General features: G+C 34.2%; 2 protein-coding genes across 5 annotated transcripts; both read right to left on the bottom strand.

The window, feature by feature from the left end:
• Positions 1-490: 490 nt before the first annotated feature.
• LOC126720782 (60S ribosomal protein L27-3-like) lies at positions 491-1090 on the bottom strand. The gene has a single exon (XM_050423599.1). The coding sequence runs from the start codon at positions 1014-1016 to the stop codon at positions 609-611; it is 408 nt and encodes a 135-aa protein (XP_050279556.1). The 5' UTR covers positions 1017-1090; the 3' UTR covers positions 491-608.
• A 6337-nt stretch (positions 1091-7427) lies between these two features.
• Positions 7428-16066, bottom strand: LOC126720781 (uncharacterized). Of its 4 annotated transcripts, none has more exons than XM_050423595.1 (4): positions 15821-16066; positions 12206-13291; positions 10115-10470; positions 7428-8215 (listed from the first exon to the last, which is right to left on the bottom strand). In XM_050423595.1, the coding sequence occupies exons 2-4, from the start codon at positions 13248-13250 to the stop codon at positions 8165-8167; spliced, it is 1452 nt and encodes a 483-aa protein (XP_050279552.1). In that variant the 5' UTR covers positions 13251-13291; positions 15821-16066; the 3' UTR covers positions 7428-8164. The 4 variants fall into 4 exon arrangements, with proteins under 4 accessions (XP_050279552.1, XP_050279554.1, XP_050279555.1 ...); XM_050423597.1 differs by having other exon boundaries at positions 10093-10470; positions 15821-16065; XM_050423598.1 differs by having other exon boundaries at positions 10140-10470; positions 15821-16065.
• Between the last annotated feature and the right edge of the window lie 698 nt (positions 16067-16764).

Here is a 16764-nt window from a genome sequence, read left to right as displayed (position 1 = left end):
TATAAAGGGTAAAACTTAGGTAAAATTTACATTACATTCTGCAATTAAATTCCAACACGTATCTAGCAACAATTAACTGTACTTGAAAAAGATGCCACAATTCATACTTCATATAATGTACCGCATTGTACCAACTACATAATGATTAGCCCAATACTTAAATTTCTAGCATCAGACAGCAAAATGCTACATTTTCCAATAATCTTATCTCAATAAAGAGAAAACAAAACACACACTTAAATTATAGCTATTAGCCCAATACTCAATTTCTAGCAACAAATTGCAAAATCCCACATTATACAATAATACCCACTTCAGAAATCTCAATGATGAGAAACCAAAATAAACCCATTTAAAATTATAACAAAAACTGCATATCTGTTAGACCAATACTCATTTTTCTAGCAACAAACAGAAAAATTCCTCATTTTCCAATAATACCCACTTCAGATATCTTCATAAACAGAAACCGAAATAAACCCATCAAAACTATAACAAAATAACATTTATCTCATTTCTCAATTCTCAATTCTGTAGTAACATTATCCAACATTACTCAAACAAAACCATCTCTATTAGAAAAAGAAACAACCCCAGAAAACAAAAAATCAAAACCTGAGCTTAGAAAAGAACCACCTATTCTTTCCAGACTTAAACCTGTCCTCGAACCTAGCCTTGGTCTCCTTAGCTGCAGTGACCTTCTTGTCCCTAGACTGAAGAGCATCAGCGGAGACAATGTCTTTGAGATCGACGTCGAGAGTGTAGCGAGTGGGCATGATGTGAGAGTAGTTCACGACCTTGAGGAAGGCCTTGACGCGTGACTTCTTGGCGGTCTTCTTGGCCGAGTCCTTGCGGATCACTTTCTTTGGGTACTTGGCTAGACCAGCTACCAAACAGTGACCGTAGGGTCTGTCTCGGTTGCCATCGTCGAAGTTGCGAACGATCACGGCTTTGTGGCCTGCGAATCGGCCCTGTAGAAGGACCACTGCCTTGTTGGGTTTCAAGAACTTCACCATCGATATGGGTTTGTTTGTTTGTGTGTTTCTCTTTTCAGCTGCTGCTGCTGCTGCTGGGAGAAGCCAGGAACTAGGGTTCTGGGAGTTAAAATGGTTTATATACAAGGTCTTTAAAATAAAAAGGACAAAGTTAATGTAGATTTTCTTTTTTTTCTTTTTTTGCTAAAATGTTATTTTCAATTTCATCCCTAAAATTATATAAATTTCGATTTTCTTACATACCCATTTAAAAAAGTTTGTTTTTGGTCTCTAAAAATAATAAAACTTTGGTTCCTAATAACAGGTGCCCTAAGAGCATTTTTTAATGAACCATTTAAAAAAAAAATAATACCATCAATATGAAAAATATAAAAAGTTTAAAAAAAAATAGATTTTTTTCTTTTCCTATAATAAATTTATAAAGATAGTTATTAAACCAATACCCATAGCCCTTAGGGCATTAGTTGAAAATTGTAATGTTTTCAATAGTTTAGAGATAAAAACAAACTTAATGCAAACTTAAAGATGAAAATATATATGAACTTAAGAGAGTTTCACACACATATATATTTAAATTAGGTTAGAATAAAATTTTTATCTTATATAAAAAAATAATTAAAAAAAATGTGAAAATAATATTTTAGTCCTTTTTTTCCTCCTAACTTTCTTTTTGTATATACAATTTATAGATAGGACCGGCTCAAGGCCTAGGCAAGTTAGGCCTAGGCCTAAGGCCCCACCAAAAAAAAAAAATTCCCTAGGAAAAAAAGGCCCCACTTTTCATGGTTAAAAGCTCAAATTTTTATACAATCATATATATTTTCTAAATGTTGTACATTTTTTTTATTAGTGATATACAAATTTTACTATTGGCTTACAAATTGCCATGTTATTAATCACAAAAAACGTGATATAAACATTCATTAGTTAAATTGATGAAGTTTATTAATGAGAGACAATATCACATTATATTTTGAACATTTTATAGTACTTTTAATTAACGTATTTTTCTTTTTCATTTCTATTAAGACTCTCAAAGTACGAGACCAATAAAACCTTAACTCAATTGAAATCCTAAAATATTTCAAAAAGATGTTGCAAATGTGTTAAATCATCAATTATAGATTAATCTCCCCTAAGAGTTTGAGACTTTGATTTTTGTAAATTAATATCCTACAAAACCATACACCAAATAATATCTATCTCTCTCTCTCTCTTAAAATCAAAATATAAAATTAAAAATTAGATTACAACTTTATTTAACTATGCATCGTCTTATATCCAAAAAAAGTATCTTTTTCAATCATAATATATTTTTATTTCTTTTTATTAATATTTATAATTCAACTATGATATTCAATTCTCTATATGAAATTAACATTAGTCTAGTTGGTATTATTTATGTATTTAATGTATCAAATTAACCTTAATTTGATTAGTATTAAATAATTTTGTTTAATTAATATTTACATATTAAAGGCCCCGTATAAATTTTTCGCCTTAGGTCCCAAATTATGTTGGGCCGCCCCTGTTTATAGATATAAAGTAAAAGTACTTAGGTGCACTCTTTTAGGAAATATAATTGTATTAAGTTTATTATTAAATTCAAATACATAATTATATTGAATTTAATTGTCCATAGAAAATATAATATTGTGTTTGTTTCATTGATTCATGCTACCATGCTATCATCCTTACACACTCCACGTTGTACATACGACGTCTTTGTTTGTTTGCGCGGCGAAGATGTTCGAGTGTACACAGAGATGACAAAGATCTCAGGAGAGGGGCAACAATTTGGACAGAGCTAGTAATGGCAATCGAGACATCAAGGATTGCAACTGTGGCGTTCTCGAAAAACTTTGCGACTTCCGAGTGGTGTCTCAAAGAGCTCGAGAAGATCATGGATTGCAGAAACAACTTCAATATAACGGTGCTGCCGGTTTTCTACGACGTGTCTCCATCGGAGGTGAAACAACAGAAGGGGACCTTTTCGGAAGCATTTCCTAAAGCCCCTGAAGATATAATGGAGAAATGGAGGGTGGCTCTGACAGAATCTAAAGAGGTGGCAGGCTTGCATTTGATGCCAGATTGGTAACTTAACTATCTTACTAGTAGGGTTAGGCCAGCCTCATGCATACAAATTAATTGCAAATGATCATATATTATATATGAATAAGAGATGTAAATGAAAGAAAAATTAGTAGAGCTTCACCTTAATTCACCTTAACTTAATCGGTAGTGGTAGTTTGTCGATAACGATCAATCAGATTTTTTCACAACCATAGATGGACTTTCTAAAGAAGCATCACTTGCTCTAGCAGCTTGGCATGCAGGATCCCACACAGTTCTTAGTCCATAAACGGTTGATGGTAGTGATCTATCAATAATGACTAATAACATATTTCACTACTTTGGTGAAGAGTGCCAACTTATTTTACTATTCAACTTATTTTTGCTACTATTCATAAGTCTCATTACCCTTTTTGGAATTATTCATGAGTCCCACTATACTATCTCAGCTAATTTTTACCTTTATCCGTAGTACTTTCAATAAAAAATTTTCAGTTTCAACAAAATAAGCAGATCCTAAATGGACACTGGGAGACTCTGAAAGTACTCTAGACCACCCAAAAGGAAGCTAGATGAACCTGGAAGCTTGTTTTCTGAACTTCTTTCACTCTTGCTTCTTCCAACTTGGTTTTGCAAATGGGGGTGATGGGCTATTTATAGAAGGAAAAAAAAAAAGTTAATCAGCACTCGATGGAAACATGGTAAAAGTAATTGGCGCATGATCATCACAAGGCAATGCTATTTTTTTTTTTTTTTTGGTGTGTTTCCATCATGTACTGCCAAGCGCAAATGCCTAATAAGCCAATTTTCGGTGACTTTTCAACCTTGTCTCTGAATCCATTGTCTAATTTTTGCACCCAAAGTATCAATTTGATTGTTAGGATTTTTGATGATTATAGAATTTAGTTCTTGTTCATCTAACAGTTCAAATGACATTTATACCTTTGTTTTATGAAAATATCCTTTTACCGTTAGTTTTAAGCTAAATGGTAGTTGTTTTGATTTAATGCAACAAAAGAAAAGCATGATGGAAGGATCATGAAAACACATTTTATATGTTTTATATATGGAGTGTATCCACCACTTATAATTATAGACTATTGCCTTTTTTTCTTTTTCTTTTTAATATTATTATTTACTACTATTACAAATAAAGAATACAGTATATCAAGTATCGAATATATGCATTATCTCTATCACATAGTGTAAATTTCATGTAGTTTGTAGAACCCAAACATCATGAGAAGGAAAATACATAGGATAATTATTAAAAGTAAAAGGAGATTAAACCCTCCAAAGAAAAAAGTATATCATGTACTAGATATATGCATCATCTCTATCATATAGTGTAATTTTCATACAGTCGTGAAAGCCAAACATTCTGAGAAGAAAAATATATATATTTGATGCATAAGATAATTATTCAAAGTTAAAGGAGATTAAGCCCCAATGATCCAACTCATCAATCCCTCCCAAATGGGACATTATGGAGCTATAACATGAGCCAAAAAATCCGTTGGGCTATTACTATATCTGAGAGAATAAATGAGATACTAAAAATGGAAGTTAAAACTAGAAAATTTTTACAAAATTTTGTTACGTAACTATGTAATTTAACATCAAGTGTTCTTTTCAAACCCTACGTTTCGTAATTAAATTTCTTCTGCAATCATGGTCGATATCTTTTATTGTTTTTAACCATTGTGGCTACACTTCCAATTGCAGCCCAGAGACAAGCTTTATAGAAGACATTGTTGAAAACGTTTTGAAAATACTCAAGGAGACTCTTTATCAGAGTGATGTTAAAAAAGAAAACTCTTCAATAATCATCCCCAATGTAGATGCTTCACTAAATGAGGGATCCTCTATTACAACATCCTCCCGTCATCAGAGTGATGTTCCTTATGAAGACTCTTCAGAAATCATCATCAACGTAAATACTACACTAATTGAGAGTGAGGTTTCTAAAGAAGAATCTTCAACAATCATGCCCAATGCAGATGCTTCACCAAATCATCAAGCAACCACTAGAGTTACAACCATCGTCTTTAGACATTGTACTTATTATATTTTCATATTTCTTATGATATTCCTGTCACCTGTTTTCCAAGAAGTAAGTCATTTCACGGATGAGAAATTCTTCGATTTATGTTATTTAATGGCTGAGAGACTCATCCATCTACGTTAAAGTTCTTCAAGCGTATAAAGATATTATATGGCCAAGCATTCTTGAATATTCGTCAAGAATCTTTATTATCATTTTAAAGAAAAAGAAATTTTGGTTGAACAGTGATGCCATATGACTGCCATTTTGGTTTGAAAATTAGAGTACTCCTATTTGGTTATGCATAACCCTTCAACAATGCAAAATAGATATTACTGTTCACGAAAGGCACAAAAAAAACCATTTCATCCTGTGATGCATTTAGGTTTTACAACTTGCTACGATATCATGCATATTTGCAAAATACTTTAGAATTGTGTAAAAGTTTTTTTTTTTTTTAAATTTTTTTTATTACTTCTAATTTCTCCCTATGTGCCATGAACCAAACATCATCTCTATGTTGCCAGACCGATTGAACCAACCACCATCGGCAGTGCAGATCTGCGGTTGTTGTCGGCATGGGATTTTGCTGGGTCCCGTGGATTTGGTTTTGGGTTTTGGATTTGGTGGCAATGGCGGTGGCACATTTGGCTGTGAGTGGTGATGTTTTGGATTCTGATGTTGTTGGCATGGGTAGAAATAAATTATTTTAATGTGATGTAATGCAAAATAATGAATGAAATGTAGGGTGTTATAAGAGTTATATAAAGTAGATAAAACAGATTTTGGTAATATAAAATACATTTTTCTTTTAAGAACCAGATAGGAATGCTCTAAAGAACCTTATGAAAGTATAGTTTAAAAACAATTATAGCTCGTCATTAATTCTAGGCAGAAGCAAGGTCACTAATTTTAGGTCACTATTTTAGTCAAATTTAGCTAAAAATCCCTCTTGGCTAATTTTCTACTCACAACCCACCATATCAAACTCAATGCTCTATCATTATTTTATTTAAGAAAGGTGCTACGTGGCCTACGTCTATAACATTTTCACAACAAGTTATAGGTAATTAGTTGTTATTAGTTCAAATTTGAACCTAACACTAAGATTACTTTTTTGCCCCAACAATAACAACTAGTAACAAACTGCTATTTAGGATTTATCATTTCTCTTTATTTAAATATTATTTTATTTTCCTTCCCCATTTCAACATTCTCTCAGTTTTTTCAGATTATACAAACACAACCGCATCTAACCAAAAATGAAATAAATTGGTTTAATAAGCTATAGTGTCTCAGTCAATGTATCTAGCCACTGTTCAAAAACTAGTTTGACTTTCAATTTTGTTGAGGATGATGCAGGAGTGTTTTGAGTGAAATTTGCTAAAATTTGGTTAAGCAGATTATTTGCTGAGCCTGCTGTGAATGCTTAACAGGTTGCAACTCTAGGATGACCACTATACCCAATGGTTCTCCCTATGAGTTAATGCATAACACTAGGTCTAAGTTGTGGCAAAGTAAGTGCTCCTAGACTTTTGTAACAGCATGGACTCTAGGGAGCCATCTACAAGGTTGATAATGCAGAGCAGAAAGAAATTATTCCTGTACCTAAAATTTTGATTGATTTCAAGGCATACCAGCTAATGATGTAACATGCAAGCTCAGTTCTGTAGTGAAAGAACAGGAAAGTAGGAAAACTCCAAAACTCTGTACCTCTTTAAAATCAACACTCATCTCCTTATTCATTCACGACCACAAAAACCCATTAGAACCAAAGACCACCTTATTTTTAAAACCGATGCTCTCATTTAAGTGCCAAGAATTGGACCAATTAGGCATAAGCCCAACAAAAAGAAGGAAAACACACAGCACAACAAATTGAAAACATGGTGACTTAGGAAAAGAAAATATTGGAAGTTAAGAATTAGAAATACCAAGGACCACAATTCTGTCTTGTAAACTAAATTATGGAAGTACAAAAATCAATTAAAGGATGTTTTGAGAACTATTGAGTTTCCTGCAAAATCTCTTAAATTTTACAAAAACTCCATTATGCAACTCGCTAAGCCATATGAAAACATAGTTTAAAAACACTTACAACACTCATTAAATAACCAACTTTTAGCAGTATTTGTGGGAGCAATTCTAACACCATTACAAGGTATATGCCATCCTAGTGGAAAAAACACTCTTTTTAGCTACAAGATGCTAAACATGAACAAGGGTCAAACTCACAATTGTGAAGTGGTTGAATTTAATAAGCAATTCACCAGTTGCAAACTTATAATTGTAATCTTAATTTTGAAGTCCTAGACTAGCAACAACAATTTAAGACCTAAATACGCCATACCATAAGGAGCACTACTTTGTAATCATGGGAGAATCCCAAAGTCATTATAATTGTTCACTTTAAGAGCCTTGTATACAATAAGTTAAAATCTTTGGTTCGTAGATCACTCCAAAATCCAACGATCTTTCTCCTCAATTCATTGGAAAGACATGAGTGGGTTCCAAAATAACTAGTGGCCCAAGCATTGAAGGAAATAATACTGGATTGGATACACCTATAGATAAAGGAAGGTATAGGTACAACAAGCTGTAGAGAGAGGGAGGTCAATATCTCATCAGCTACCACAGTCTACAGGCTACTACAATGATAAGAAGGTTTCTTTCCCAACAAAAACCAAAACAGAGAGTAAAAGAGAAAGAAACCTTCTAACTGATATTCTCCTTTTAATAAACATTTGGATATTTGAAGTAGATGTTGCATCAGGCCTGCATTCTGTCATGGAAAAGCAGTCATAAAAATGGAATGCTCCTGAGACCTCAAATCTGGATGAACCCTATTGTTCCTCCATAACAATGCCAAGCTCTCCTCAAAATTGCATATTTACAGACAACTATAACAGGCTTATGGATGATTACTTTGATGTTTTCATTGTCTCTCTAGTGAAAATTGCATATGGAAGCAGCCAGACATCCCAGGACAGCAAAGCAATCAAGCATCCAACAGAATTGGGAAACTAGAGACCAGTACCTCAAAACCATTTAGTCACAAGCTGATCAGGGGTGGCCACACATCTGAAACTATGGAGATTGATTCCTGCACACACAAGAATTAATACACATTTTGTTAATTGCAACCAAACAAGGGGGAACGAAAGAAATCAACAACAATACAAAAACAAAAACAAAAACAAAAGGGTTAAGAACAGGTAAGATATGAAGCTAGTTTGGTGGCAGTTGCAAAAATTTTGTATTGAAAAGTTAAGGAAGATTAAGTTCTTAGAAAAATATGGATGAAAAGCACATCTGTCTCTTTGACAGACTCTCGTAGGCACCTAAGTCCATGTCTTGACAGATTAAAACTAAAGATATGTCATTCACAGCATTTCACATTTATGATGAACATGATGTTATTCTCCTGAGTCGAGAAAAGAAACAAATGACCACTTCAACTATTCATTTAGTGTTATAAACTTCACAAAGATAAGTGTAATGTTCAATCTACACACATCAGACTCGATAAAAGAAAAATAATTAGCACTGTTCAAGTAAAAGGTGTATTCATAAACAAGTACATGTGCATCAACAGATTTGTGGTCTATCAAATAAAAAGTTCATATACCAAGTTTACTCTACAGCAATAAAAGGTGTATTCATATACAAGTACATGTGCATCAACAGGTTTAGGGTCTATCAAATAAAAAGTTCATATACCAAGTTTACTCTACAGCAATAACTTTCTAATAGCACTTGCTCATCCACAATATATGTTATATATCTAGAGATGAATGGGCATATGCAAGCATATGAGGGCACACATGATCATGCATAATTTGTAACCATAGCTTATCATGTTCATATAGTTCTAGGATTTTATATTACTTAACTACTATATGAATGTCAAATGCTTTAGTTACTTGCTTTTATTACCAGCTTAGAAATGAAAATTGGCCAAGAGTTTGGTAGCTCAACTGACACCTTGGTATTTCCAATATAGACATCCAAGGTTCAAATCCCCCACTTTTCCAACTATCCCAAAACAAAAATGGCACAAGACACTTGAGGACACAACACTTAAACCCACCCATGTCTCACACTAGTTTAGCCATTTGTAAAAAAAAGCTTGCCTACAGTCACCTAAAAGAAGTGGAGATTTGCACGAACATTATGTTTCTTTGCCCTGAAAATCATACATAGTCATCCATCCCATACTTGCTATACTGTCTGTGGTTCTAATGCACACATATGCATACTCAAATAAATGTTCATGTTCAATATTATAAATTTAAAACAACAGGGCAAAAACCCTCACATCTAGATTTTTGGAAGTTTCCATGTCCATGAAAACATTACACTCGTTGCTATTCGTAAATCTATGGATACAGTGCTTTCTACTCCAGGCATAACAATTTCCATCAACCAATATGGTTCCTGTACGAGAACTTCACTTTAAACATATCCTTTGTGTGTATCATGAATTGAAGGATTTGTCAAACTAAAAGAAGAATATTGCAACAGCTTGTTACTTCCACATGCATTTAATTTAAACTAGGTGGATGGACATGTCACCAAAAAAACCAAATAATGTCATAAATAGTACCACTAGAGCACAACAAACAGAACCCTAAAATTGTAAAGAGAAAAAACAAAACCAATATTGTATACAAATATTCATATTTATATCTATACTATAGTACAAATATATATATATACACATGCATGCAAACATACAAAGAAATACACACATGCACATATGTGTGTATGTAGAAAGAGAGAAATTTGCAGTTTGAAACACAATTTCTTGGCAATTACTTTAATTGCATTGGTGATATCACACCTTCACAATATTCAAGAGGTAGTCAGTTCTTTTCCTTTTTTAGTTTGCATGTGTAAAGCAAAGAACTCAAGAGACATCTAATACATAAGATGCATTGCAATGTAGATATGAAACTTGAATAGGAGAGTTACAGTTACAATTAGCTGATTGTTGACTGGCCTGTCCAGGTTCAGTTAGACTTAACTCCATATCATGAGTTGCTGTCCAACCAGGTTCATATGCTTCAAGGAAACCAATCTTTGCCTTGTTAGGTAGATCGTGGGGATGAACAAATGGTACCCCAGCTGGCCATCCAATCTCCATTCTTATATTGGCACATGGGCTATCTAGCGTGTGAACGTGACTCTCACATTCCTTCAAATTGCAAAACCTCAGCTTGATGCCCTTCTTATCAGCAATGTCCTGAACCCTCTCCTTCAGAACTCTCTGAGCTTCAAGTCGTAACCTCTTAGAAGGTGGCAAAGGTTTGCTTCTTGAATCATGCTTCCTCCTCCTCACCAAGGGCTTCATAGATCCTGTACCAGCATTTCATCGATCCAACGACCTGCTGTTAAAAACTTCTCACTAAGGGCTACTTGCACAGAAAATAAATAACGTAATTTATTATCAAGATGGTGAGACCAAACACAGACTGAAATGCTTTCATTAGGAAAATATCCTCTTTTTTAAAAAGAAAAAAGATGACATTAATGTTTAACACAACTGTAGTTGTGATCATACTCCTTTCTCTTTTCATGGAAAAATTTCTGACATGGCATTCACCTCTCATTGATGATTGATTCCTGTCTGTTGTATTTAGTTTTTGTTTCTTTTCTTATGAGTATGATGCAGTAAGTTTTTTGTTAATTACTAGCCTACTATATTACATTTGTTTCAACCCACAAAAAACTTGGAAGCTACACATTAAAGATTTCTAAAACTTCTGACTAGTAAAGATGTAATCTTTTAGAATTGTCGTCATTGATATCAGGCACATGTCTAAATATGGTTTAGTTCCCTGCTTCTAAATCATTTGAGAACAAAACCCAAAGTAGAGGATAACTCTACCTGCACCCTGCCCGATCCCACCCCACACTTTTTTATTCACACCTAAACCCCACATTTTTCAATATTAAAAAATAATAATCACATATTTTTTAATTACATTTATAAAAGATTTTCATCTTTCAGTTTGTTTCTTTTCTATGCTACATCGCGTGACAGTTTTACCACAAAAGACACGTGTACACACACATATTTCTATTATTCAATACAAAAGTAAATTTCCAAAGGTCATTAAAATTAAATATAGAAGAATTGAGAATGGGGAAAATTAAGCCTGGCAGAGATGTGGACTGGGTCCCCAGTCCCATCCCAACCTGCTGACATCCTTAGGAGGCAAGCCATACACCATAATGCTTAAGGCATCATTAGTGCAAAAGCATTTTAAGCCCTAAAGTCCTTGACTCAAGGAGTTAAGACTTGAGAAGAAGAGCTCAAGTTGATTGTCATATGCTCAATTTTGGTATCCAAACAAATATGTCACTACCTTAATAATTAATTTATATTATTGAGTTTCAGCTCAAACAATGGTATCTAGTCTAAGGCCTTGACTCCCTGTTAATTCCTTCATCAAGAAAGAAAGGTTTAACTTTTAAGAGATGCAGAGATATAGCATAGTAAGCAACTGGGAATATTAACACTATGCTATCTATTATGAAGTCCATGCTAAATAAATTTGAAATGTTGAGGATGCACAAGGAGAAAGAGTCCCAGCCCAAGAGTGAAACAGAGAGTAGGAATCAAAGCCAGGTAAAAAGATGAAATTTAAAAAAACAAAACGAATCTTTAAAATGACCGGAACAATTTAGTATTATAAGATCAAGGAGATTGAGTGTTGGGTTAGTACCAAACGTATATAAAAGGTGGCTTAAGCCAAATCTGGAGCTTAAATTCATCACTTGTTGTTCCCCACCCCCTTCTCCCCCATTCTTTTCTTTTCTTTTCTTTTTCTTTTTTTTCTTTTTTCTTTTTTTTTTTTTTTTTTTTTTTTGGGGAAGAGAGGCAGGAGGGTAACAAACAAGTTGTATTTGTTAGCAAAGAAAGTTATGCCATGTGATATGACAACCCTAACCTGAGTCATAATGAAAATCAGGGGTAGTAAATGTCTCTAGCAGAAAGAGACTCAAATAATTGGTTTATGACAATAAAATTGGAAACATAAAATCCAGTGACAACAGAAAGCTACATTATCATTAGAATTCTGCCTACCGTCCTGGACTGTAGGAAAATTGAAACACTGGATATTCTGCCTGTTAAAGAGCTGATCAGTTGGGGGGGATTTCTGCATGAAGTCATCCACCAGTACTGGAAGCAGGAACTGAGCTTCAACTCCATGACCAGCCGCTCTCATCTCTGAACAATTAAGACTGGACATGGATTTTGGCATCAGTTTAAAAGCCAAAGAACATCGCCCATGCATGTTACCCTGCATAGTATTGATGTCTGTTCTGTAAAATGCAGGGTTGACATAGCCTGCCGTTGCCTGATAAAGTGCAAGTCCAGGGTAAACAATGGCTTCTTGAGGGCCAAGATCACTATCCACTAAAAACCACCGACCATGAAGATCTCTTATATGTAAACCTGCCTTATCTGACTTAACAAGAGATATGAGGCTTTTATCTGCTTGGTGCTCATGATCTGTAAACATAATCAACTGGCCATCCTCTTGAGTGGCTAAATTATGGTGTTGTGCTCCCTGAAATGATGGCCTTGCGTAACAGCAAACAGACAATACTGAAGATGAAATTTCCCGATTTCTCAGTGGAACATTATCAAGTATCTCAGTAAATGGAGAACTGCGTAAGTTCAAATAGAAGCTGATGGCATCCAGTATATCCCGAGCAGCCTTTCCAAGTAGAGCAAATATGTCGGGCAAACCTGCTGGAGGGAGATCCATCGTATTGTTTGGCTCATTAGGAGTAAGGCCCGGCCGGTAATCATATGTTTCTTGCCACATCTGAGGATCTGCATAGTATCCAGATGTCTTGCACCACTCGCGAGAATCATTATTATGAATCATTTCTGCAGCTGGGTATGATGCTCTTTGGTGAAAGTACAGGCGAGCAGACTCCAACCCAGATCTTAAAAGAGCCCCATCACTTGCTGGGAACTGAATGATGGCAGCAGAATATTGAGCAAGCGACTGTGACAAAGTTGAGACTGATAGTTTATAAGAATCAGAAGGAAGGCCTTCACAGGGTACTAGATCAGTGAGCTTCACACGACCCAAAGATGTCAGGCCACTGCCTGCCATGAAATTCTTTCAATATGCTGCTGCCTGAGTCTGAAAAGATGCTGTGCACAATATTGCAGAACAGGTAAAAAAAATTGACATCAGTCAGACAAAAAGTGCAATCATCATCTACAATGTCAAAAATGAAAATATCACTCACTTGTCCTGACACAGAATCTCATAAAAGCAAGAAAATTATGGTAACAACCCCCCCCCCCCCCGAGGCACAAAAAAAAAAATGTAGATTAGAGGACAAAAAATTAAATGAGGATTGCCAGGGGAAATTAGGATGCCAAAATTCACTTTAGTTGGTTATCTACCCTCAACGAAAAAGGGCCAAGAGAACTATGTTGTTGACATGGATTACTCCATGACCAGAGCTGATGCAATAATAATCGACATCATGAAACAGGGGCCAAAAAAAAAAACACCCAGTAATAATTTAAAGATAAAGATGAAATAGGTATATGAACACTAAGGGTGCCAATAATTATCATAGTTGTTGTGAATCAAACCAAAATTGAAGAAAGAATTGAATATTTATTAGAGAAATTATTTAGCCCATCACACTCAGATAGATTTTTATGAAGAACTAATTAAATGGACAATAATAAAGATAGTCTATGTGGCACTTACCACCAGAATACAACAGAGTGAACTTATAATTTTTCACATTTATTTTCAATTCAGAAAGCACTAACCTAGTATATGTAAACACATGGGTACAGTAACAACAACAAAAAAAGCATCTAAAAAATACCATCTCCAAAGTGTATTTAGCAATATTAACTTCAGGAAAACTTTACATTATTTAACACTGTTAGCTTCTTTGTTGATCCATTACAACATGTCACATAATGATCCATATTCTAATTTCTGATAGTTCTTTTACTTATTTAATTATCATTAGAAAAATAGCAAAAAGAAGAAATTTAAGAAAAGAACATTTTAAAGATATGCTGGGTTGATGATTGGATAATGTAATAAATCAAGTAAGAAACTACCTCGCAAATTAAAATAGTATGAACAGCAACAAATCAAATTTCAATTGATGATTCTCATTTTTAAGTTGTGGATGGGCAACATCTTTTGCTAGAATCAGAAAGATAACATTCATGCGTTTCATTCATGCCCTTTTTTTGAAAACTAAAACAAATTATTTCTTTGATAAATAATAACTAATTATTTTGAAAGAAGGAGAACTCCAATGGTAGAGTCTCCCAGAGAATTACAATGACATTTAAGAGATCCATGAAATCTGCTAAAGAACTACAAGATACCACATCAATCATTATAGTACAGCCTTCAAACAAAGAGTGCCCCGAAAAAATTATTTAATCTCAATAACAGATATCTCAACCCCTTCAAAAGTTTGATTGTTCCTCGCCAAATTGTTCACAAAATGCAAGTTACACAATGGAGTAGAGATTCAAGCAGTGTGGATAACTTAGGTGACCAACAAAAATAAATATAGAAACATAATTTTCTGTAATAAGTTCCTCCCTAAGAAGCACAGACAAAAACATTAATATGGACACAGCATGACATAGGACACGCAATTCTTGGAAAAATACGACACAACCAGTGGGGATATGAAAATTAATAGATTAATATAAATTTTAGGTATATCTTATTTATTTGTAGGCATATACTATCAAAATCTTTAGAAACATATCTAAAATCAAAGGAATTATTTTCAAATAAAAGAAAAATGTTTTTTCCCAACACAATGAGGACATACATACAGGAGTGTCCCCAGCATGTCCAAACGTGGAGATGTCAGGGGTTTTAGAAGTGCCCATCTCATATGAACAAAAGATGTCTAGCTAGAGAAGAACATATTAGAAGCAACATCATCTTTGGACTGTTAATAGTTACTTGGTAATGAAATGCTTATCCGACAACAACAACAAAGCCTTTAAAGTCCCAAAAATTTTGGGATTGGTTATGGATCCTTGATAGACTAGTTAGTATCAGCCACATATATGGTAAAAGAAAGGCATGTGTTTTCCTAAATCAAATCCAAAGAAGAAATTACAGACTGGGTCACCAATTCCAAATTTCCATATCTATGAAGGCCATCTACGCATTGATGTTAACTCTCAACACAAGCAATTGAACTTCCAAGACTACACAACACATCCCAACCAAGCTCAAATCAAGAAACAGTTTAAATCATCCAAGACAAGACCAATACCCCCTTCAGCACCAGAATAACAGATGATTCAACTGAACTGGCAACAAATACAAAACTAATACTCTACTCTTCATAGTAACTACTAAATTTTTAGTGTCAGCAAAAACCCATGTCACAAATGAATAATGTGCCTAGAATTAGCTTATTTCCCTCTTACATAACTAAAAAAATAAAAAATCAACAATTAACCCAAAAAAAAAAAAAAAAATTCTTGCACCATTGTCAATAAATCTCTAAAAAAATTCAAACCCATTAAATATTTGAGCTAAAAATAAAGAATTTAATTAAAAAAGATCCCATTTTTCAAAAATTACATTCACCAATCAATCATTGTTAATCACAGCAAAACAAGTAAATATATGTATATGAACAGAGAGAGAAGTAGAGAACTGACCTTCAACGAAACCAAACCATATGAGTTGGATATACTGAGGACTTGAATATAATTTTGACAAAAGAAATAAGCAAAAATGAAGGACCTGAATTGGGATTTGGCAGAGAGAGAAAGAGAAGAAGAAGAAGAGAAATAGGTTGGATGGATGATGCTTTAACGGCAGACGCCATTGGCCGTACAGGGAGAATTCGGGATTCTCATCCTCTCCGTCAATTTTCTCTCCGTTACCGTCCATTGCCACATGCTCTGCCACGTGAGTGTGATTCACTAGAACCGCAACTTGAAACTTTTTATTATTTTTAGACCGTTCAACTTTCAACCGATGGTTATTATTATTATTATTATTATTATTTAAAGAATTTCAACATATAGAATTCAATCTTGATAATAACTTTTTATTATCATACCAAGACATCAATCGATTTTTTATATAGACGAGGATTGAACCTTAAATTTCTTATACAACCATCAGAGATTTTACCGACTGAGCTAACTGAAACCTACACTTATGGTTTCTATTATTAGACATGGACTTCAATTGGTCTTTTTCGTATAGGTAGAAATTGAACTTTAGGATTTCTTATTCAACAACAAAAAATTTTGCCAGTAGAACTATCTAAAACCCACAACTTAAACCTTGTTTGACAAAAAAAAACCAACGTTGTTGATAAGGATAAAAAGAGTCTAGCCTCAGACCGACGGTTCTGTGTGACCTTCCATACATAAGCAGACGGTACTACAGCAGACGGTCTCCAAGAGTGACGGTCTCAATAGTTGACGCCCTAAAAGCTGAAGGAAATAAGTTGAGGCTGACGAACCAAGTATAGATTGACTTGGTTCCCACGCTATAAGTAAGGAGTTGACCTGTTTCCCACGCGAGAGAATATTCAAGGAACTCATATAAGGAAAGAATCCCGAAAAATACGCCCAAAAGGACTCCTATA

Source organism: Quercus robur, chromosome 4 (genome assembly GCF_932294415.1).
Source record: "Quercus robur chromosome 4, dhQueRobu3.1, whole genome shotgun sequence".
Lineage (NCBI taxonomy): Eukaryota > Viridiplantae > Streptophyta > Magnoliopsida > Fagales > Fagaceae > Quercus > Quercus robur.
This window is presented reverse-complemented; position numbering and strand designations above follow the sequence as displayed.

Excerpts from the sequence above, each read along its gene's own strand:
- LOC126720782 (XM_050423599.1), bottom strand. The coding sequence starts at position 1,016 with ATGGTGAAGTTCTTGAAACCCAACAAGGCAGTGGTCCTTCTACAGGGC.
- LOC126720781 (XM_050423595.1), bottom strand. The coding sequence starts at position 13,250 with ATGGCAGGCAGTGGCCTGACATCTTTGGGTCGTGTGAAGCTCACTGAT. Across the intron at positions 10,471-12,205 it reads TTTTCCTACAGTCCAGGACG|GATCTATGAAGCCCTTGGTG; the intron begins GTAGGCAGAATT and ends ATGCTGGTACAG. Across the intron at positions 8,216-10,114 it reads GTCTAACTGAACCTGGACAG|GAATCAATCTCCATAGTTTC; the intron begins GCCAGTCAACAA and ends TTGTGTGTGCAG.